The 20,992-nt window shown below is 35.5% G+C and overlaps 1 protein-coding gene across 33 annotated transcripts in view; it reads right to left on the bottom strand.

Annotated features, from left to right (window-relative positions):
• The window catches only part of NRXN1 (neurexin 1), a 1,133,558-nt gene that overhangs the window by 117,604 nt on the left and 994,962 nt on the right, over nucleotides 1–20,992 (bottom strand). For all 33 annotated transcript variants that reach the window (XM_063648738.1, XM_063648746.1, XM_063648747.1 and 30 more), the window contains one exon: nucleotides 19,420–19,739. In XM_063648738.1, the coding sequence (XP_063504808.1) occupies nucleotides 19,420–19,739 (320 nt within the window). The remainder of the gene's footprint in view (nucleotides 1–19,419; nucleotides 19,740–20,992) is intronic.

The following is a 20,992-nucleotide window of genomic DNA, read 5'->3' as shown; positions in this document are numbered from 1 at the left end:
TAACAGACCCACAGACACAGTGGGTATGACAAGCCCTTTTAATCAAGACAGAAATATGCACATATATATCATGAACATTAATGAAAATTGTGGAACTCCTCCATGGTTCCAAATTATGTCCTGTCTCAAAATACATTTATGTACCTTATGGTAAAGTGATCTTTGAATAATGGGATCACTGACCATTACAGTTCACCGATGAATACTTCTAAGGAGGAAAGGAGAGAAAGCTAACTACAAGCCTTAAACAGCGCCTGCTGTCAGCTAAACAAATTAGCTGCCCTGAAATCACATGTACCCACAAGGAATGAGTAGCACAACCTTTACCTAGGAGACTGCTTTCAGAGGAAAATGGGCAGAATAGAAATAGCCAGTATGATATGGCTTGGCTGTGTTCCTACCCAAAATCTCATCTTAAATTATAATCCCTGTAATCCTCATAATCCCCATGTGTCAAGGGAGAGACCAGGTGGAGGTAACTGAATCATGGGGGAGGTCTCCCCCATCTTGTTCTCATGATATTGAGTGAGTTCTCACAAGATCTGATGGTTTTATGTGTGTGGTAGTTTCTCCTGCATTCATTCTCCTTCCTGCTGCCTTGTGAAGAAGGTGCCTTGCTTCCCCTTTGCCTTTCACCATGATTGTAAGTTTCCTGAGGCCTCTCCAGCCATGCTGAGTTGTGGTTCAATTAAACCTATTTCCTTTATAAATTACCCTGTCTCAAGCAGTGCTTTATAGCACTATGAAAACGGACTACTACAAGGCTTCTAATCGTTATCCCAAATTTGTTCAGCTTTTGACAAATCTGAATACACATTTGTCTTTGATTTTTAGCTGTTTGTTTGACTTTTTAACTTTTTAGCCATTAAATTTTATCATTTACTAGGCTAGAGCAGAAAAGGTTTTACCTCATTTCTTAAGGTGTGATTAATTATGAACATGGCCAAAATTCTTGCAATTCCTCTCCTTGAATTTGGCCTGACCATGTGACTTGCTTAATCAGTGTGGCAAAAGCAATGTAATGTGAGTTCTGTACCTGAGCCTCAAGAGGCTTTGCAAAATTCCATTTTCACTCATGGGATTCTGTGATTAAACTGGCCTTCTGGAGGATGAGGCATAAGCTGTTCTAACTAATTCATCTTAGATAGCCAGTCTCTAGGTAGCATGGCAAGCTGATGACCAACATATGAACTAGTCCAGTTGAAATCAGCTAAACCTAGCCCAGATCAGAAAAACCACCTACTGAGGCCCAGTCCAAATGGCAGAACCACAGAATTACGAGCTAAATAAAAGGCTGCCATTTTAGGCAGCTAAGTTTTGGAGGAACTGGGAACACATCAAAAACTAAATGACACAAAAGGTGAGCTGAGAAACATTTTTTAAAGACAAAATGTATTTTAATCCAGCTTAAACGGAATATCTTTATTTTGGTTAACTTAAAATTAATAGATGAAGTAGGTAATGATAACTATACAGGGCTAAAACATTTTATATATGGTTAGGTTTGAGTGTAAAATTTTTATCTCCTTTGTTCTTTTTTTTAAGTCAGTTTCTGGGCTTCTTTTTAGCAAAGCAAACAGTTATTTGTCTCTAATTACAATCAAAATTTATAAAAAAAAATTTTTGAAGTCAAAGTAAAAAATCCAGAATATTGGAATATGGCTAATAACCAAAATCTTCCTTTCCTTCTAACACTACTTTAATATCTCACTAATATTTCTATTCCTTACTCCCTGGAATAAATTGAAATGGGATAACAAGATAAAATTATACCTGGTTTTTCATTCTGGGTTTTCTTCATTGATGAATAGAGGGTTATGAAGTCAGAAATATAAGACTATTTTCTCCTGAGATTTCATTAAAGATAAGATATTAGGGAGATTGAAGGCTATTGTGTTGGCTTACCACATCATATACTTCCAACCATCAGAAGCGAATGACAATGCAATAATGCAAAAGAACTCAGCTCTTATCAACCACAGAAGCATTTAGAATTTCTGTGATTGCTCTTTGAGTACAAACGATTATTACTAAACTTTGTCAAACTGGGAAGATTAAAAGATTTTTCAGGGTTGTGTAAATGCAATACCATAAATACTCAACCAAGAAGAAACTGCTTCAGCAGGTTAAGCTAATGTGGGGAAGACACTAGAAATATCAGAATTCAGAAACAGTGACTCCAATGCATTGTTTTCTTCATATTTCAGAATCTGCTAAAAGTTGAAAACCAGATTAATTGTGGCCATAGAAAAGTCTTCTCATCTGTCATTTGAATGTGAAAAGAAATTACTTGAAATGTAGTGGGCATTCTTTTCTGCACAGTGACTAAAGTACTACCAAACAATCTAAATTCCTCCAACCATAGTAGTAATTCCAATGTTCAGTTACAGTTGGAAAAAAGATAGATGCTCTTGTGTCTTTCCCTCCTAAGACCGCACAGAACTAAAAGGGAGAACAACAGTAGGCTGTAAACCCTTAGCAGTGTAGGGAAAAAGTATTCATCAGTCAGCAAAATCAAGAGATTTCCATATCCTAGTGGAAGACTAGAAGTGGATGAAAGAGGGTCGGTGAATGAAATAAGCAGAAAAAGGAACAGCTTAGAATATGATATGTAGAGATACCTGAGGATAAAGAAACAGTGAGAGCGAATCTGTAGGTAGTCTGGAAGGAGATTAGCAGAAAATATACATAAAAAATTACATCAGTTGACATCCCTCTACTCTGTGACATTGTGGTGGCATCTAAGAAGGTCATCAGTGTTTCTCAGTACCTGGCATTCCTGCCCCTATGTAATGTCCTTTGCTTGCATGTGGGCTAGACTTACAGCAGCCAGGAGGAAGTGTCACTTCCAAGATTAGGTTATAAAAAGCCTGTGGCTCCTATCCTGGGCTTTCTCTCTCTCTCTCTCTCTCTCTCTCATCTGTCCTGGAAGAAAAGTAAATTGCCAGCTGTTGTGAGGAACCCCTGCACCCACATGTAAGATAATAAGGCATGCTAACAACCATGTAAGTGAGCTTGAAAGTGGATGGCATCCTACACACACAGCTGAACCTTCCAGTGAGACTGCAGGACTGATCACCAGCTTAACTCCAGCCTCACAAGAGATATTGAGCCACAGGCACCCAGCTAAGCTTTTCTGGGATTCCTGACCCATAAAAACTGAAATAACATGTTTCTTATTCACAGCTGCCTAATTTGGGGATAATTTGTTATACAGGAACAGATAGCTAAATAACCACCTAAAATATAGAAAAGAATAGCTTTCTCTGTCCCTCCCTCCCTCTCTTCCTCCCTCCCTCCCTCCCTCCCTCCCTCCTTTACTTCCTTCCTTCCTCCCTCCCTCCCTCCTCCCTTTCTTTCTTTTTGCCAAAAAAGCAAAACCAACAAACAAACTAAAATCTAGACAGTCTTTCTTTTAAAAGCAAAGAAAGGCTGGGAGTGGTGGATCACTCCTGTAATCCTAGCATTTCTGGAGGCAGAGGTGGGCGAATCACAAGGTCAGGGGTTGGAGACCAGCCTGGCCAGCGTGGTGAAACCTCGTCTCTAATAAAAATACAAAAACTAGCCAGTGTGGTGGCGGGTGCCTGTAGTCCCAGCCACTCAGGAGCCTGAGGCAGGAGAATTACTTGAACCTGGGAGGCAGAGCTGGCGGTGAGCTGAGATTGCCCCACTGTACTCCAGCCTGAGCAACAAAGCAAGACTCCATCTCAAACAAACAAACAAACAAACAAAAACAAAGAAACTTCCCAGCACTTTGGGAGGCTGAGGTGGGTGGATCACCTGAGGTCAGGAGTTCAAGACCAGCCTGGTCAACATGGTGAAATCCTGTCTCTACTAAAAATACAAAAATCAGCTGGGCATGGTGGCACACGCCTATGGTCCCAGCTACTCAGGAGGCTGAAGCAGGATAATAGCTTGAACCTGGGAGGCAGAGGTTGCAGTGAGCCGAGATCATGCCACTGCACTGCAGCTTGGACTACAGAGTGAGACTTGGTCTCATAAGTAACTAAATAAATAAGCAAAGAAACTGTGCAAGGAGAAGTAAGGCTCTTTCTGTGGATGTTCTCTATTTGGGCATTAGTTTGTCTGCTATATGCCTGCTGTTTCCAAAGAAAAGCCTGTAGCTCTCCATACTCTGTTTATTCTCAACCTGACAAGCACTCCAGACCGGTGCTAAAGAACATAAGATACACATCGAGATCTCTTTGGAGGTAGGTTGTTGAGGGAAAGAGATAAGGTTTGATAGAATTAGAAGTGTGACTGGGAATTTAAAATGATGATATAATAAAGGCAAGAGATTCAATACAAGAAAAAATAAGTATGTTGAGTAGCTCATGGAAAAACAAAACTATAGAAAACAAATATGATTCAAATATAACGCAAAATAAAATGTCCTGATTTCTGAGCAACTGTTAAGTGCAAGAGAATCCACTTGACCTTGATCCTAGAGGTGGAAAAAATTCTCCTTGAGTAGTCCAGGTAATATGATATTTAACTCATAAAAAAAGAAAGGTTATCTTAACATATAACTGAGATTAGTATTGGATAATATTTACACAGTAATGGTAATCTAAATGGTCTTCATTGTTTTCCACTTTAGAATCCTCATAATCCAAATAAAATATGGAAGATTTAGTTGTGGTTGGTTGTCAGACAGAATGTTAAAGTTAACATCCCTGGAAATATAATGAGATCATGAGATGAGGAAAAGAAGAGGGAAGCTAGAGGAATGGGGAGGAGCATAAATATCTTTAGCTCACTAATGTGGATACTTAAGAGATAAGAGATATTCTTGTAAATTAATGGAACAAGAAATTAGATGCAACTATATTACTTCAAGCAACAAAATTTATAAATAATTTATATATCGTTTTATCTAATATATATCAAGTATTATATATATAATATTTTATACACATACACAAATATTTCACAGGAGAGAAAAAAGCAAAAGAAAGGATTAAAGCCTGAGTTAATCCTCAATTTTCATATCGAGGATTGTGTAAGTATTGTATAAAAGGAATAAATAAACAAATGGAACATAAGCATACTATTTGGAGATATGGAGCTAATTACCAAAAAGAATTATTAAAAGACATTTACTCTGGGGAATAAGACTGGGGGTGATGAGGGGATAAATGTGGGATTGTTCCTTTTTATATACCATCTTCTAAACTATATTGATTTGTTTTTATGTGCTTGCTTATATTAATGAAAACAATATAACAATTATCCCCATTTACATACGTACAACAAAGTAAAAAAGTGAATTCTGGGAGTAATCTGTTACTAGTTTCAGGAATAGTTTTAAAACGGAAGGTATAACTGATATTTGCAATTTGAGTTACCACCCATTTAAATATATTGTATTTTCTTTTTTTTTCTATTTCCTTTTGCTTTTTTTTATTATACTTTAAGTTTTAGGGTACATGTGCACAATGCGCAGGTTTGTTACATATGTATACATGTGCCATGTTGGTGTGCTGCACCCATTAACTCGTCATTTACGTTAGGTATATCTCCTAATGCTATCCCTCCTCCCTCCTGTATTGATGGGACGTATCTCAAAATAATAAGAGCTATCTATGACAAAACCACAGCCAATATTAATATATTGTATTTTCAAATAAGCCACATAGCAAGAATAAATTCCTTTGACATTTCCTAGGCTTTATCAAGATTTGTCTGTTGTAAGGAATTCATTCCACTACCCAAACTTCATTTAAGTCTTTGTATCCAATTAATGTCATCCCAACATGTCCCTCTAATCTCTTCTTTTGCTACTCTACTTCTTTGTACTTCATTCCCATTTTAATTTGCCTATAAAAATATCATAGTTTTTACATGCTTAAACTCTGCAATGAGTGTCTTTTAAAAATGTTATACATTTTCCCTATTTCGATCTGGTTTTCAGCCATAGACAATGTCTATATATCAACCTTATGCAAAGCTTGTCTTGTAGCCCTGTCAAGAGTCACTGGTGCAAACTGGTTCTGTAATCATTAGGCTTCCTAGGGATTTTTGCCTGTTTCTTCCACTCCCCCTAACTGGCTAAAGACATCAAAAAATCAGACAAACTGAAAATGTGAATTCCCGACTCTTCGAAATGGGCAAGCTACTTGCAAAATTGTGAAATAAGTTTTAGCAATTTGTCTGTGGCTCACCACAGACAGCAAGGAAAAGGTCAACTCCTATGAAGACAATAAGAGATGATTTCCTGTAGAGAATTTAAGAACAATCATAAAGGTAACTAAAAGTCAGACTGCTTTTTATTATTAGAGTGTGTCAAGAATTCTAAACAATGTCAGTGATAAAATATTCCTCTTGAGAGGGGACCATTAACACTGCCCCTCCTCCACCTTGGTATGGCACTATAACCCAAAATGATGAGACTCTAGTAAACCTCTGGAACGGGGTTTTTTACACATGCTAATCTGTAACCTGGTAGGCAAAATCACACCACTTTGTGCCCATCTCTTTTCCTTTTAGGGACAACTACTGGTGCCTCCTTCCTAGTCTTATGAGAAGAATGTCAGTAGCGTAAACTGAAATGGGAATTTTGCTTCCTGCATATCACATCCACCCTTTTTCTTAAATAAATATGCATATGCTTTTTAAAAAAAACCAAACAACTGTAATCTCAAAATGTCTTTATACTGCATATAAAGGAAGTTAATTCTTTTATCATCTTGTTATATATATCATCTTTATTCTCTGCAAATATTGATTAATCTAGGAAAATTCAGGACCGATACGGTTTGGCTGTGTCCCCATCCAAATCTCATCTTGAATTGTAGTTCCCATAATCCCCATGTGCCATGGGAGGGACCCAGTGGGAGGTAACTGAATCAGGGAAGTGGTTTCCCCCATTCTATTCTCATGACGGTAAGTTCTCATGAGATAAGGGGCTTCCCCCTTCTCTCATTCTTCTCCTTTCTGCCACCATGTGAAGAAGCATGTATTTGCTTCCTCTTACACCATGATTGTAAGTATCCTGAGGCCTCCCCTGCCCTGCAGAACTCTGAGCCAATTAAACCTCTTTCCTTATAAATTATCCAGTCTTGGGCCTGTCCTTATAGCAGCGTGAGAATGGACAAATACAAGGACTGAGCAATACATAATATTTATCTCAGCATCATTTTATGCATTCTGTGTTCACTATTTATTCAAAAACCACTTACTAAGTGTCCTTTTTGTATCAAACACTGCATTAGGTGCTGAGCATACACACATTAATAAGACAAAGGTCTTGACTTTAAGATGCTTGTCAAAAAGAAAACTTAAGGTTATAATCTCTAACAGGTAGATCCTTATTTATCTATCTATTTAAATGAATCTCTATTCATCTATCTTTTCCAAAGTGCTATGAAAACAGGAAACAGGTTCTGCTTGGGGTTGTTCAGGAAATCATAAAGTGAAATGCAAAGTCTAAAATCTTCCTGTGCCATTAACACTAACAAAGCTTTAGTATTTTTCAAATGTAGAAGTGTATTATTTGTTTATTTATTTTTTAAAAGGGCCCGTATCACCAAGTCAATCCTAAGCCAAAAGAACAAAGCTGGAGGCATCACGCTACTGACTTCAAGCTGTACTACAAGGCTACAACAGCCAAAACAGCATGGTATTGGTACCAAAACAGAGATATAGATCAATGGAACAGAACAGAGCCCTCAAAAATAATGCCACATATCTACAACTATCTGATATTTGACAAACCTGAGGAAAACAAGCAATGGGGAAAGGATTCCCTATTTAATAAATGGTGCTGGGAAAACTGGATAGCCATATGTAGAAAGCTGAAACTGGGTCCCTTCCTTACACCTTATACAAGAATTAATTCAAGATGGATTAAAGACTTAAATGTTAGACCTAAAACCATAAAAACCCTAGAAGAAAACCTAGGCATTACCATTCAGGACATAGGCATGGGCAAGGACTTCATGTCTAAAACACCAAAAGCAATGGCAACAAAAGCCAAAATTGACAAATGGGATCTAATTAAACTAAAGAACTTCTGCACAGCAAAAGAAACTACCATCAGAGTGAACACACAACCTACAAAATGGGAGAAAATTTTCGCAACCTACTCAGCTGACAAAGGGCTAATATCCAGAATCTACAATGAACTCAAACAAATTTACAAGAAAAAAACAAACAACCCCATCAAAAAGTGGGCGAAGGATATGAACAGGCACTTCTCAAAAGAAGACATTTATGCAGCCAAAAGACACATGAAAAAATGCTCATCATCACTGGCCATCAGAGAAATGCAAATCAAAACCACAATGAGATACCATCTCACACCAGTTAGAATGGCGATCATTAAAAAGTCAGGAAACAATAGGTGCTGCAGAGGATGTGGGGAAATAGGAACACTTTTACACTGTTGATGGGACTGTAAACTAGTTCAACCATGTGGAAGTCAGTGTGGCGATTCCTCAGGGATCTAGAACTAGAAATACCATTTGACCAAGCCATCTCATTACTGGATATATACCCAAAGGATTATAAATCATGCTGCTATAAAGACACATGCACACGTATGTTTATTGTGGCACTATTCACAATAGCAAAGACTTGGAACCAACCCAAATGTCCAACAATGATAGACTGGATTAAGAAAATGTGGCACATATACACCATGGAATACTATGCAGCCATAAAAAATGATGAGTTCATGTCCTTCGTAGGGACATGGATGAAATTGGAAATCATCATTCTCAGTAAACTGTCACAAGGACAAAAAACCAAACACCGCATGTTCTCACTCATAGATGGGAATTGAACAATGAGAACACATGCACACAAGAAGGGGAAACATCACACTCTGGGGACTGTTGTGGGGTCGGGGGAGGGGGGAGGGATGGCATTAGGAGATATACTTAATGCTAAATGGCGAGTTAATGGGTGCAGCACACCAGCATGGCACATGTATACATATGTAACTAACCTGCACATTGTGCACATGTACCCTAAAACTTAAAGTATAATAAAAAAAAAAGAAAAAAAAAGAAAAAAAAAGAAAAAGAAAAAGAAAAATAATTTTTTTGAATACTAAAAAAATAAAAATAAAAAAATAAAATAAAGAATTAAAAAAATAAAAATAAATAAAAAAAAGAAGTGTATTATTAACTAGATCACAGGTACAGTAGCAAAACAAGAAAAGGAGGAAATCGGAACACTGCTGGCAGATGAGTCAGTATATCAGAAAGTGGGAAGTTGCATTTTGAGTTTAGGCAATGTGAACAGTTTACTACTAGCATACCAAATACAAATTTCAGACTAGGTGCTTTATACATGTGTTTTTTTACTTTTCTGAATCAAATTCCCAAACAATGTAGAATGCAAGACTACACTGACAAAGTTACATAAGATAATTGAGCCATTAAATAAAAATGGAAAACTCCAGTCACAAAAATGTCTGAAACTACAGTGAAAATTCTCTTTTTGGACAGCGGAAAGCCCTCAGTTCAGAACAGAACAAGTTGGGCACTTAACTTTCCTGTAGTGTCTTATCTTCTATCTTGTAATAGATTGCCATGTAGACCCTGTCTAGAATAATTACCAACTGCTAGTTAATGCTGTGCATGGAAAAGTCAGACTTGGTAATGTCACCACAGAATTTGAAAGGATATTAATGGGTCCTTTTCATTTCTGAAAAAAATAGAGATTAGAACCAGAGAACTTCCCTTCAAGGAGAATTTCTTTTGGAAGAAACTTATATTCCCTTTGGATCCATGAACATAAGTACCTACATCATTTTCTAGCTGTGGACTCACTCTTTCAAAACATACTCAGGGACAGCTGATGCAAAGGTAAGCTTGGAGGTGTAGAAAATATAAAAATCAGTTTCTCTCAAGTGCGTTCCAGGGCCAACTTTTTACTGCTGAATTTTAAATGCTGGTCTGTATTTAAGGAAGATCTTATAACAGCTAGCATAGCATTGCACAACACATAGAGACTCCTCACTTGGTTCATTCTCCAATATTTTGGGGAATCTATAGTTGAATATATTTGTTACTTGGTCCTGGGGTAATGTGGGCCAAATGGAGAACCATTTCTCTTATTTGAGATTTGGGTCATCATGTGTGAATCTGTAGTGTCCAGAATAAGGCCTAGCATATGGAAGGAAGAATGAAAAAAAAGGGATAAAGAAGAGAAGAAAAAAGGCAATAGCACAGTGGGGATGAGGATACTAAGGAAGAACAAATGAGCACCTGCTATGTGCCAGATGCTACGCCATGAGCTTTATTTGTGCAAGTTTATTTGATACTCTCAAAGAATGTGGCAAAACAAACATGATTTTAAAGTTCTCATTGTTATTGCTTCATACTTTACTCCATGTCACAGTTAAACATTGACGTTCAGAATTATAACAGTCTTGGAGTTTTCTCAATAGCATAGAATTTATTCCATGTAAAGATGAAGATAAAAAAATTTAGCTTCCCCCATATGCCTCTAGGATACTCTATATATCCTGCTGAAGTAGAAAAGTCCTAGAAGGGAGCTAAGGGGGCCGAGGCTACCAACTACTCTATTAAATCTACAGACTTGATGGTAATGTCTATTTTAGAAGAAGCTTTCCACAAATGCAACTTAGATTTTAAAGACATCAGCAAGAGAATGTGAGTAATTCCAGAGTGAGGGTAGTGTCTAGCATATTGCCAACACTTAAGACGTGAAACACTTGAGAAGTGTGTTTCCACAATATGATTGTAATTAAAAACAGTCTAAAATATCTTTTCTCCTTTAAATTTGTCTCCGAGATTCAACTGTGTTAGTGATGCTGTTAATAATATACTCTAAATCTGTCATGTACAAAAGCTTTGCTATTGTTGATGTAGGGCAGTTTATAATTTATGTATAGATTCACTAGTAATCTAAGGTCTGAGAAATGGTTCTTCAAAAAAATCCTGAATTGCTAGGTATTTTATCCTCAAGAATAGCATAATAATACCTAGCAAAATGTGCTACATATATTAGTTGCACATAAGATTTTGCAAATTTGTAATTCTAAATGAAAATATTGTGGATTTACATGCAACATACAGCATGGTAAAAAAATACACACATGCATACACTGCCTATTTTGTTTTGTTTTGTTAATTATCATTCGGAATGCTTACTGGATAAACCATTGGTTAACACAAGTGCTATTTGTCTGCTTGAGATTTCATATAAAGGGAATAGTGATAACAAGAATACAGTGAAAGTTGTTTGGTAAATGCTGAATAAAGGCAGATAAATTAGCTGAGCCTTCTCTTGAGGTCCCAGCCTAATGGTGTTAATATATTTTTTATTGCTGGAGAACTTTTCAGTGATACCAACAGACCAAAAAAAAAAAAAATTAACATAGGCTCTAGATGATAAAACATGTAAGAAATTAACATAGAGATTTAAAACTAATATTGACTTAGTTTTTTGAACAAGCTTAATGTTTACATATATGATGAAGAGAATAGCAAGTATTATTAACACACACATACACTTGTATACACAAAATTATCTTTTTTGTTTTGAGACAGAGTGTCACTCTGTCGCCCAAGCTGGAGTGCAGTGGCATGATCTTGGCTCACTGCAACCTCCGCCTCCCAGGTTAAGCAATTCTTCTGCCTCAGCCTCCCAAGTAGCTGGGACTACAGGTGCGCCCCACCATGCCCGGCTAATTTTTGTACTTTTGCTTCCTCCTTCCCCTCACAGAAAATGATTATTATATGTAAGGGATGAATAAATCAACAGGTGTAATACAAACATAGGTATGCATTGAAAACCAGAAGTTCACAAAGTATTATAGAACAAATAATTTGTAGAGCTGAAAAAAACTAAGACAATTAAACTAGGTTATATTCTTGCTACTTAGACATGAACTAATTATTTAATAAAAAGATATTCCTTTGTCCTACAACTGAGACTAGACATTTTAGAGGAAGTGCCAACTTCACCAGTCCTGAGAAAATTCCCACTGAAATCACTGTCATGAATCAACTGAGTACAAAGACTTCATTCAATATCTCTATGCTGATAAAGAATATATCAAAAGATATATTAAGAATCATAAGCCCAATCTCGTCTAACTGACAGTTGGAAGTACTTGAAGTTTTTCATTCTCAAGTTGAAAAATGAGTATATAATGAATTCTTAAGCTCCTTAATCAAAATATGTTATCCAGGATAGATACAGAAATCATATTTGCAAGATTCAGTACCACATCATGAATTAGCTTCTGTGTGTGACAACTGGGAAACAGACACAAGAAACTTTTTGAATGCTCAGTCAACAATAATTTGAAGTTGGTGAGGAAGTAGGGGAGGTTGCATAAAACAGTGCAAGTTATGGGAATCCTTGGACAGCTCTTCGTTGTCCAGGACTGTCCCAGCATTGCAGTGTGTGTAGTGCTCATGGCCCTCATGATAACTCTCCCTTTGTGTCGTTACCTGCCCTCCACTGCCCCTCGCTTCCCATACATACATCCCTTAGGGGAATGGTGCTGCCTCATTCAACAGAGAATTCAGCTTGGTGCATGCCACACAACTGATGTGCTGCTGTAGAAACATAAATTCACAGCTATTCTTCAAGGGCAGAGAAAATAGCTTTAAAGGTAAGAAAGATGCTTTAATTTACAGTGTGTACCTGAAGAATGCTTCTCAGACATGACTTTCAGATGTATGGTGCTCACCTGTGACAGGTACTTTGAACATTTCTTTATATTTTAGGATGAACATATGAAATTTCTATTTTTTATAGTTAAAAACTGGTGAAGTGGCCATCATTTCATATGGTTCTTATACTCTTGACTCCTATAATCCTCACAATAAATTTACGAGGTAGGAAACTGAGGTCTAAGTAACTCACAGCTAGTATGTGGTAAACACAATGCTGGGATATAGGTGGGCATTTTGGCTTCTGGAGTCAATGCCCTTGACCACTATGCATAGTGCCCCAACATCCCACACAAGCTTTCAGACCTTGGACTCCCAGAAGGCAGGGCCTCATCATCTGACCATGTTAGGTGTCCAGCATGGAACTATATTTATAGGCAATGCCTAAATAGATACTATTAGAAGGAGTAATACATGATACAAAACTAAACTTCATTCATGACTCAAACACTTACTGTGTGACCTTGGACAAATGGTTCCCATTTCTGAGGGCTAAACTTTTCAGTCTATCACATAGAATGTATATGGATGCATTAATGAAGGGAACAATATGATTGTATTTGCATTTTCAAAATGATAGTCTGACAGTTGGGTGGCAATCACAATGGAGGTGGTTAAGACTACGAGAAAGCAGGAGGTAATGAGATTCTGAATAAAGGCAGTACATAAGAGCAGAAGATACATCACCTCAATGTATCCTGAAAAAAAGTGGGCAGCATAGCCCTGGGTAAGTTAGCTTTTCTATGCCTCAATTATCTCCTTTTTGAAGAGGAATAATAATACCAAGTTGTACTTTTTGAGTTTCCATCTCATATATATATATGAGGAACATATATATGCAGGATATGATGACACTTCTGATTTAATTAGCAAAATATTTATTAGAAGCCAGAGGACCACAGAGGCCAGGTACTTCTAGAGGTTAGGAGCAGGTAAAGTATATCTTGGTGTTGCTTTTGTTCTTTTCTCTGGCTTCCAGTTTCCTAAGAAAGCTAATGCTGCCAGTGGCACTATCCATACAGGCTGCAGTCCTGCTGGGTCTGAAGAAACGCCTGAAGATTAATATACCAAAGTTTTATGTAATTGATACCTACATCTCGAGTACTTTATGCACATCTATTCAAAGGAGATTTCCATCTCATGGTTTCCTTCCAAACACAGGCATCCCCCTCTTCCTTCCTCTGTGTTTTTTTTTTTTTTTTTCCTGCAGACTTTGACATCCCACACTATTTGTTTTCCTGTCTATTGCCCATCTTCTCCAGCTAGAACATAAGTTCGGTGCAGAAAAGTCTAATTTTGTTCAATGCTGTATTTCTACAGACTAGAAAGGTAGTAGAAAGGTACCTGAGACATAGCAAGTGCTCACCAAACTTGGTTAAGCGAATGAATAAATGGATAGATGAATATATTTATCTCGGACTAGCTTTGTGAGAAGACATCTCAAAACCAAGGTTGCATCTACCAATAGAGCATTTTGTCATCTAGTAAAACCTCCGGACCCCAAAGAAAATGCAGCATGCAGAACTTAAAAAAAAATCCTTTAAAATGCATTACTCTAGCACTTTTTCTTGCCAGAAATGAGAGGAGAAAAACAAATTCTGAATAACTGTTGCTTACACACATTTAAAATTACAATACATTACACTTCTCACCAGGCACCATTAAGTTCAGGAGAACATGCCTTTGTATATATTTTAAAATATACACCAAAGTGTTTTTCTTTAAAATATGCGCTAAAATTTGCTGTAAAAATGTACATTACTTTAAGTGAATTCAGAAGAATGATTGGACTAGAGAAAATAAATTAATTATTCATGTCACCAGTATTTTTTAAATGCACAGTGGTTATCAGGAACATATATAATTATAAGTAATGCTATTATTTTTTAATAGTGAAGTTACAGCTAAGGTTAATTAATATTTTTAATAAAAATAAAATTTTGTTCTTTGAAGTCGCAAAATGTATTTTGTTAACTCTAAATATTTTTCAAGGAAATGTGTGTGAATTCTGCTTACATTTTTCAAGCAAATAATATTCATTTTTCATGAGTACCTCCAGAGCCTGCAAGCAAGCAACAGAAGTCTCCAATATATTCAAATATTCTTTTCTTGCATAAACATTAATTGGGTTCTTTTTCAGAAAACCCAACTGGGAATCAAATGCCACTGACTTTAATAGGATATCTCATATGTGAAATGAATGTCTCTGACAATCTACCAATAATATTTCTTGAACTCTCAATATAGTTCCTTTCCTTGAGTAGGTTTGCTAACTCCACCCTGAAAAAATGCCTAACTGAAACCATGGAATTGCTCCAGTACATTTCACTCATATTTACTGATTCTGTCTCACTTTATAATTTAATTTCTTCCCAAGAGTTGCAAACCACAGTCCCTCCAGTCAAAAACCAGAATCTCTCAAAATTTTATTCTCTCTCTTTTCTTAAGAGTTTTGAAACAACATGAAAAGAAAATAAAAAATGTTATGGATTCTAAACACCAGGCAAGGATACCACAAACAAATTTTGCTCTGAATACAAAGAATAGGACATAGTATGTATTATTCTTATGAAGTATGCTTTTCTTGCAAAGGTAAATTTTGGATAGGCTGTAAAAGTAGAGTATAATATAATTGATAGACCAAATGGGATACTTTTGAGAGTCAAAAATATACTATTAATAATTACACCAAACATCAGGTATGCACAGGTACTATCCAGGCCAACTGGGCTGCATGGCCACATGATGGAAGACAGAGGTGAAATCTATGTTTTGGTAAATAATCATGAGAAGACCTAATTAAGAGCATCATCAGTAGAATCAAAGAAATATTAGAGCTGAGTACAACTCAAGAGTTTCCTAGTTCAACCTACTTATTTTACAGAGGCAGCAAGGCCAAAGTACAATGATGTGACCCAAGTTGTCCAAGTCACATGACGAGGTAGATGGCTGTGTTGAAAGTGGAAACCAGGTCTCTTCGTTCACCATGCTCTTTCCATTATACTACAATCTCTCTACAGTATGTATGTATTCTCTACAGTATGTATGTAGCTTGTAAAATATTCTCCAAGGAAAGAACAAAAAGATCATAAAATATACTGTAAAGGACATTCCAGAAACGATGTCACAAGCTTGATCTTAAACAGCACAGTTCAATTTTCCATTTTATGTGGACAAGCAAAGGAAGGAAGTGTTGTCCTCTTCATGTTGGCTTACATGTGCTCATCTCATAAGACATTGCAAGTTTAATTAGAAGAGGGGAAACATTTAGCAGTCAAAAAACTTGCATGATACTCCTGTCACATGCCAAGAAGCTCTCAGAATCTCAAAGAACTTTATACCACTAATAGTTTTTACAAATGTTTGCTTTCTGAGATTAGCCTTCTGGAAAGTTTCATAAAATGAGGGTGCCTTATGGAAACATTTAAATATTAAATATTCCAAGTAAAATGGATTTTATAAATTTTATGTAATCCACATAAAAAGTACTATCAATATTGTTATATTCACATTAAAAAGGGACCATTTCATCAGAAGTTTTGGTAAATGTCCCTATTATTTCTTGATATAAATCACATCTTTCTAAAGTAAACATTGGGCTGAAAATTGATTATCATTCAAAGGAAAACTTCCTTTCTTTTTTTTTTTTTTTTTTTTTTTTACTTTTTAAAGGATATTTACTTTAAGTAGGAATATAAACAGGACTTTATGGAGGATATTTTGATGAACACTCCTATATTCTCTGAGTCTCTGAAAACTGAAATACATTTCTTCCTTATTACTATCCCTGCAGGATGGCTGAACAAACCTCATCTCATCTATTTGAAATGAGTCCAATTTAATTCTGCCTGACCAAAAATCTGTTTCCATAGTTTTAAAACATGCAATCACCCCAAGGTACATTGCCATTGTAGCTTAAGTGGCTCAGTGTTATCACTGAGAAAAATGCACTTTGATTGAGAAAACAGTCCAGTGTGGCTTTTGAAAAATGAAATGACCCTTTCTGATACACAATTTAGTAAGACAGTTGATAAAGGCAGGCAGATATGGCCACTAGGGACAACATTTAAAGGAAGACGCTTCATCCAACCTGTAAAAATAGGTCAAAGGTTACAGTTTCGAAATTAACATTAGAAATTTATCTCATATTTAAACTTCCTGGTTTAAATATTACTGTATTTAGAGGACAATTGAAAAGTCAATTATGAATTATGGAAAATTTTCAACAAATTATTCTGTTACTCAAATATAAATCAATTGCTTTCTTCCCTAATGTTTTTTCCCCATACATACATGTGTTGTTACCTGTATTCATATATATATCTCACTACTTAAGAGACTTTTAAAAACTATCAGTCCAAGTTTAAAATACTGTTGCTACTATTGAATATTTGTAACATATTAAGTCAAATTCTTAATTACTGTCATTGGTTTATTTCAAAGCTAACAATTTTAAATATCTATTTTTAAATGAACCTAATAATCTTTTATTTAAGTCAATATCTCCTCAAATGAACCAAGTATTCACTAATTAATTAGATCATTTACATCTATAAACTGCTGCTGTCTTCAAACATGTAATAGCTTATAATAAAAGAGGCTCTTTTCATTGGCAATTAATGAGCAGTTAACTCTTTACCTTCTGCATTAATTAATATTATAAAATGCATAAATCTTTATTTCTGCATTTCTAGGTATTTAGCTTTCAAATGAAACAGCTGTTTTGTACTTAAAAATAGTATTTCTTAATATATGTTAGTAATTGACAAAATACATAAAACCAATGCTGACAATATTTTCTTCTTTTGGGACACATCTGGTTTATATAGGAGATTTGGCAACCGTAATTTCATTAATGATTAAACAAGACTACTAAGAAAAATACGTGATTATTTCAAATTATATTCATAAAAGCATTCCTAACTCTGAATGTCCGCTTGTGAATTATTTTAGATAAAGGAAAGTCTATCAATTTATTTGAGTTTCACTTTTCCTGTATCAGATTTACTGTAATAACTTGCTTATCAGTAAGTGAACCATAAATCTACAGCAGTAACAAATCATTAATGAAACATTAGCAAAGAATGTTAAATGGAGCTATTGGGCAAGCATAAATCTTTCTAAAGTCACAAGTCTTTATCCAAGGAACTAAGTGCTATGATGTTATTGGCAACCTTATAAATCCTAACAAGAGAGAAAATCAATAAAAGGATCACACTGCAGGCAAATAGTCCTACTAAAATGTATATTCCTTGAGGGCAGGGGTTTTTGTTTGCTGTTACCAGTATATCCTCATGCCTAGAAAAGTATCTGCTACATGTAGAGAGTGATCAATAAATATATATTTGTGAACATCCTATAAGACATCCCATTTTATTTTGTAGCCAAATGCAAATAGGAAAAGAAAAGAAAAGAGAGAAAAATGAAAATAAGTGCACATGTAGGTACAATATATCCAACACTACATTTAATTTGCATTTTTTGTATTTTTTGCCCATCCCTCTTCTAGGACATTTTTTCTTCGTCTATTCTGTTCCTCTCACCCTTTTCCATTCAAAGTAAAAGTCAGAGTCAATTTTCTTCATTTTCTGAGAAACATGTTAATTCATATTTAGGGTGCTGATACAAACAGAATTTGCCTTCTATTATTTTCCTTCCAAATTGGATGCAGGTCTGTTTCAAATGCAAGAAGTAAAAGCAAATTTAAACATAATTATCATTCTTGCCTCTTCAGAATGCACTTTTCTGGAAAAGTAGGGATCGTGTATTTGGAAAAGCTTTAAATGGCACCTACTGAATATACTCACTATGAGAACAAAATGAAGCAATTAATTTCGGACCAAGGATAATACACAATTCTGAAAAAATTAACAACTGGATACATACAAAGGCTACAAATACCAACAGGAATCTAATGGCATTTGAACACCATCTAACAGCATTTCGAATAAGGTTTTTTTTTCCTGTGTTCTTCATTGATGGAACACCAATATCCAAACCAGTGCCTGAAATGTAGTAGGCAATCAATAATTACGTCCTGACTGAATGAACATACTTCCAAGTTGTGCAAATGCCACATTTAAAAATCATATTCTTCAAAAATTTTAGGCACAAGATTGAAAGAGGCTAATTAGAGTTAATTCTAGGTGAGGGCAATTAATCACGTATACAAAATATCTTATCCCATATTTTGGGTTTGCGTGCTCAGATAAACCAATAGAATGTTTTTTTATTTTTAAATAAATAGTGGAAGAGTAGACCCACCATTCACCAAGAAAGCCACATGGCTGGCTATCAATTCAAAACTTTAAACTTCAAAATACTATAGAAGTATTGTACTATTGAAATATCTCTTTTAAAATTAAATTTGCTTAGATTTTATTTTGAAGTGCTGAGCTTAAACAGACAAGGTTTTCAAATATTTCATTAACTTGTTCATTTAAACTAAAAAATGAAAATTCTATGTAATTAGCAGACAATCCACTCAGCTTGGGCTAGAGGAGGGTTATGGAATCAAGACTATCATTTAGCATCTAACAAATCAAAACAAAATCTTTTGTAAAAGTCCGCAAACCTCTAATGAACAACATATGAACATTTTATATTCAAACGGAATGCATTATGTTAAGCTAGTCTCAAAGGAAGCTGTAGTGCTTGAGATCAGAAAAATGTCCCATTTTAGAAAAGACACATATGCCGAAAAGCCCACTATCATAAATAATATACGATGAAAATGAAGGAATAAAATCCACAGGCTCACCTGGCTAATGGGTTCTTTTGTCGGGGGCTTTCCTCTTCTGGCTGTGCTTGTAGCCAGGGTCGTGGTAGTCTCCATAATTGATGTGGACATCTCTGATTGCATGGCAGTGGCTGTCGACTCAGTTGTCATAGAGGAAGGCACTTCACCAACCAGTCTCACATTTCCCACTATGGCGATGTTGGCATCGTTTTCGGCTGCCATATTCAGAACTTTCAAGCCATTGTAGTAAAGCCCAGAGAGTTGGCCCTGGAAGGGCTGGCCCTGCTCTTTCCCGCCAATTATTATGGTTGCTTGGCTATTGAAGATTGTGAGCTGACGCCCTGTAAAAATAATATTACATACATGCAAAAATGTTGATTGTGAACTCTATATCTACAACGGATGATAAAACAGATCTTTCATGGGGTGAATAATGAGAGCAATAAACTATAAGAGAGGCATTGACTCATAATTCATTGCTTATAAATGAGGTGTCCATGAAATGCATAATTATTGGCAAATACTTGTAAATTCTCAACTTATAAATGTAGTGCTTTTGCTAAAAGACCAATCAAAGATATGTATTACAAATCAGTTTTTAGTGGATCCCTTTTCCCTTTTACATCAAAATCTTATATTGTTGGTGTCTTAAGTCTAAATTGTTAAATTTTAAAAATGTAAGATAACATTTCAAGTATTTGTCATTCTGAAATTACCACTGACAAACTAATACATAGCAGCTGAAATCTAATTTAAATTTTATGGTAAAAATTTCATAATTCACATAATGTCCGCATATATCTATATGTTATTCTTTAGTGCTGTTTATTTTTTGAAGGCAATTATTCATTGTTATTTGAATTATTCTATTTTTCCGGCAATCACACTGAAAAGAAATGCATGGTTTACACTGAGCATGTCAGAGACAAAAAAATTCCAAAAATATTTTTCTGATTGGCTTTCAGCAAGTCTATCAAAACAAAACAAAATGAAAAAAAAAATAGCTCCAGATGTAAAAAGCGGCTTCAGGAATGATACACAAACCGATGGAGAAATTATGGCACATTTCCATCAAACAGCAATCCTTAACAACAGTACCATTATCATCAAATTGAGTATCCAGTTTTAGCAGATTGCTCTCTGCTCATAAAAGCATGCACACAACTTTAAGTTCAGTTTTAATAAGGGCTTGTTCCCAAATCCTCTCAGAAGGTTGCAAATGTTAAAGGGACTTCATTATGACCGGCAATTCATATTGCCCGCTATTTAAGATTCCTAGAGTTTAAACAAAGAGTTTTTTTTTTTTTCAGGACCATAATAAAGATATCAGAACTACATATATTTTAGTTAATAATTTAGAGGCTGGAACATGTAATATAATCTATGAATGATTTATCATTTTGGGTTAATGCTTGCTGTGAGTACCCTCATAGATTGAGTTAGTGGATTATATTTAACAGTCCCTTTAACCTTAAGTTAACTGGGTAAGATTATTAAACAGCTGGTACGTCTAAAAATGTATAGAAATTATTATACAAGGTATGCAAATATTACTATCTACATTTTACTGTTTTAAAGTTGTTTTTAATTTAGT

The sequence above is a fragment of the Pongo pygmaeus genome, chromosome 12 (genome assembly GCF_028885625.2).
Source record: "Pongo pygmaeus isolate AG05252 chromosome 12, NHGRI_mPonPyg2-v2.0_pri, whole genome shotgun sequence".
NCBI classification, from domain to species: domain Eukaryota; kingdom Metazoa; phylum Chordata; class Mammalia; order Primates; family Hominidae; genus Pongo; species Pongo pygmaeus.
Note: the sequence above shows the minus strand (reverse complement) of the source record. Positions and strands in the feature narration are given on the sequence as shown.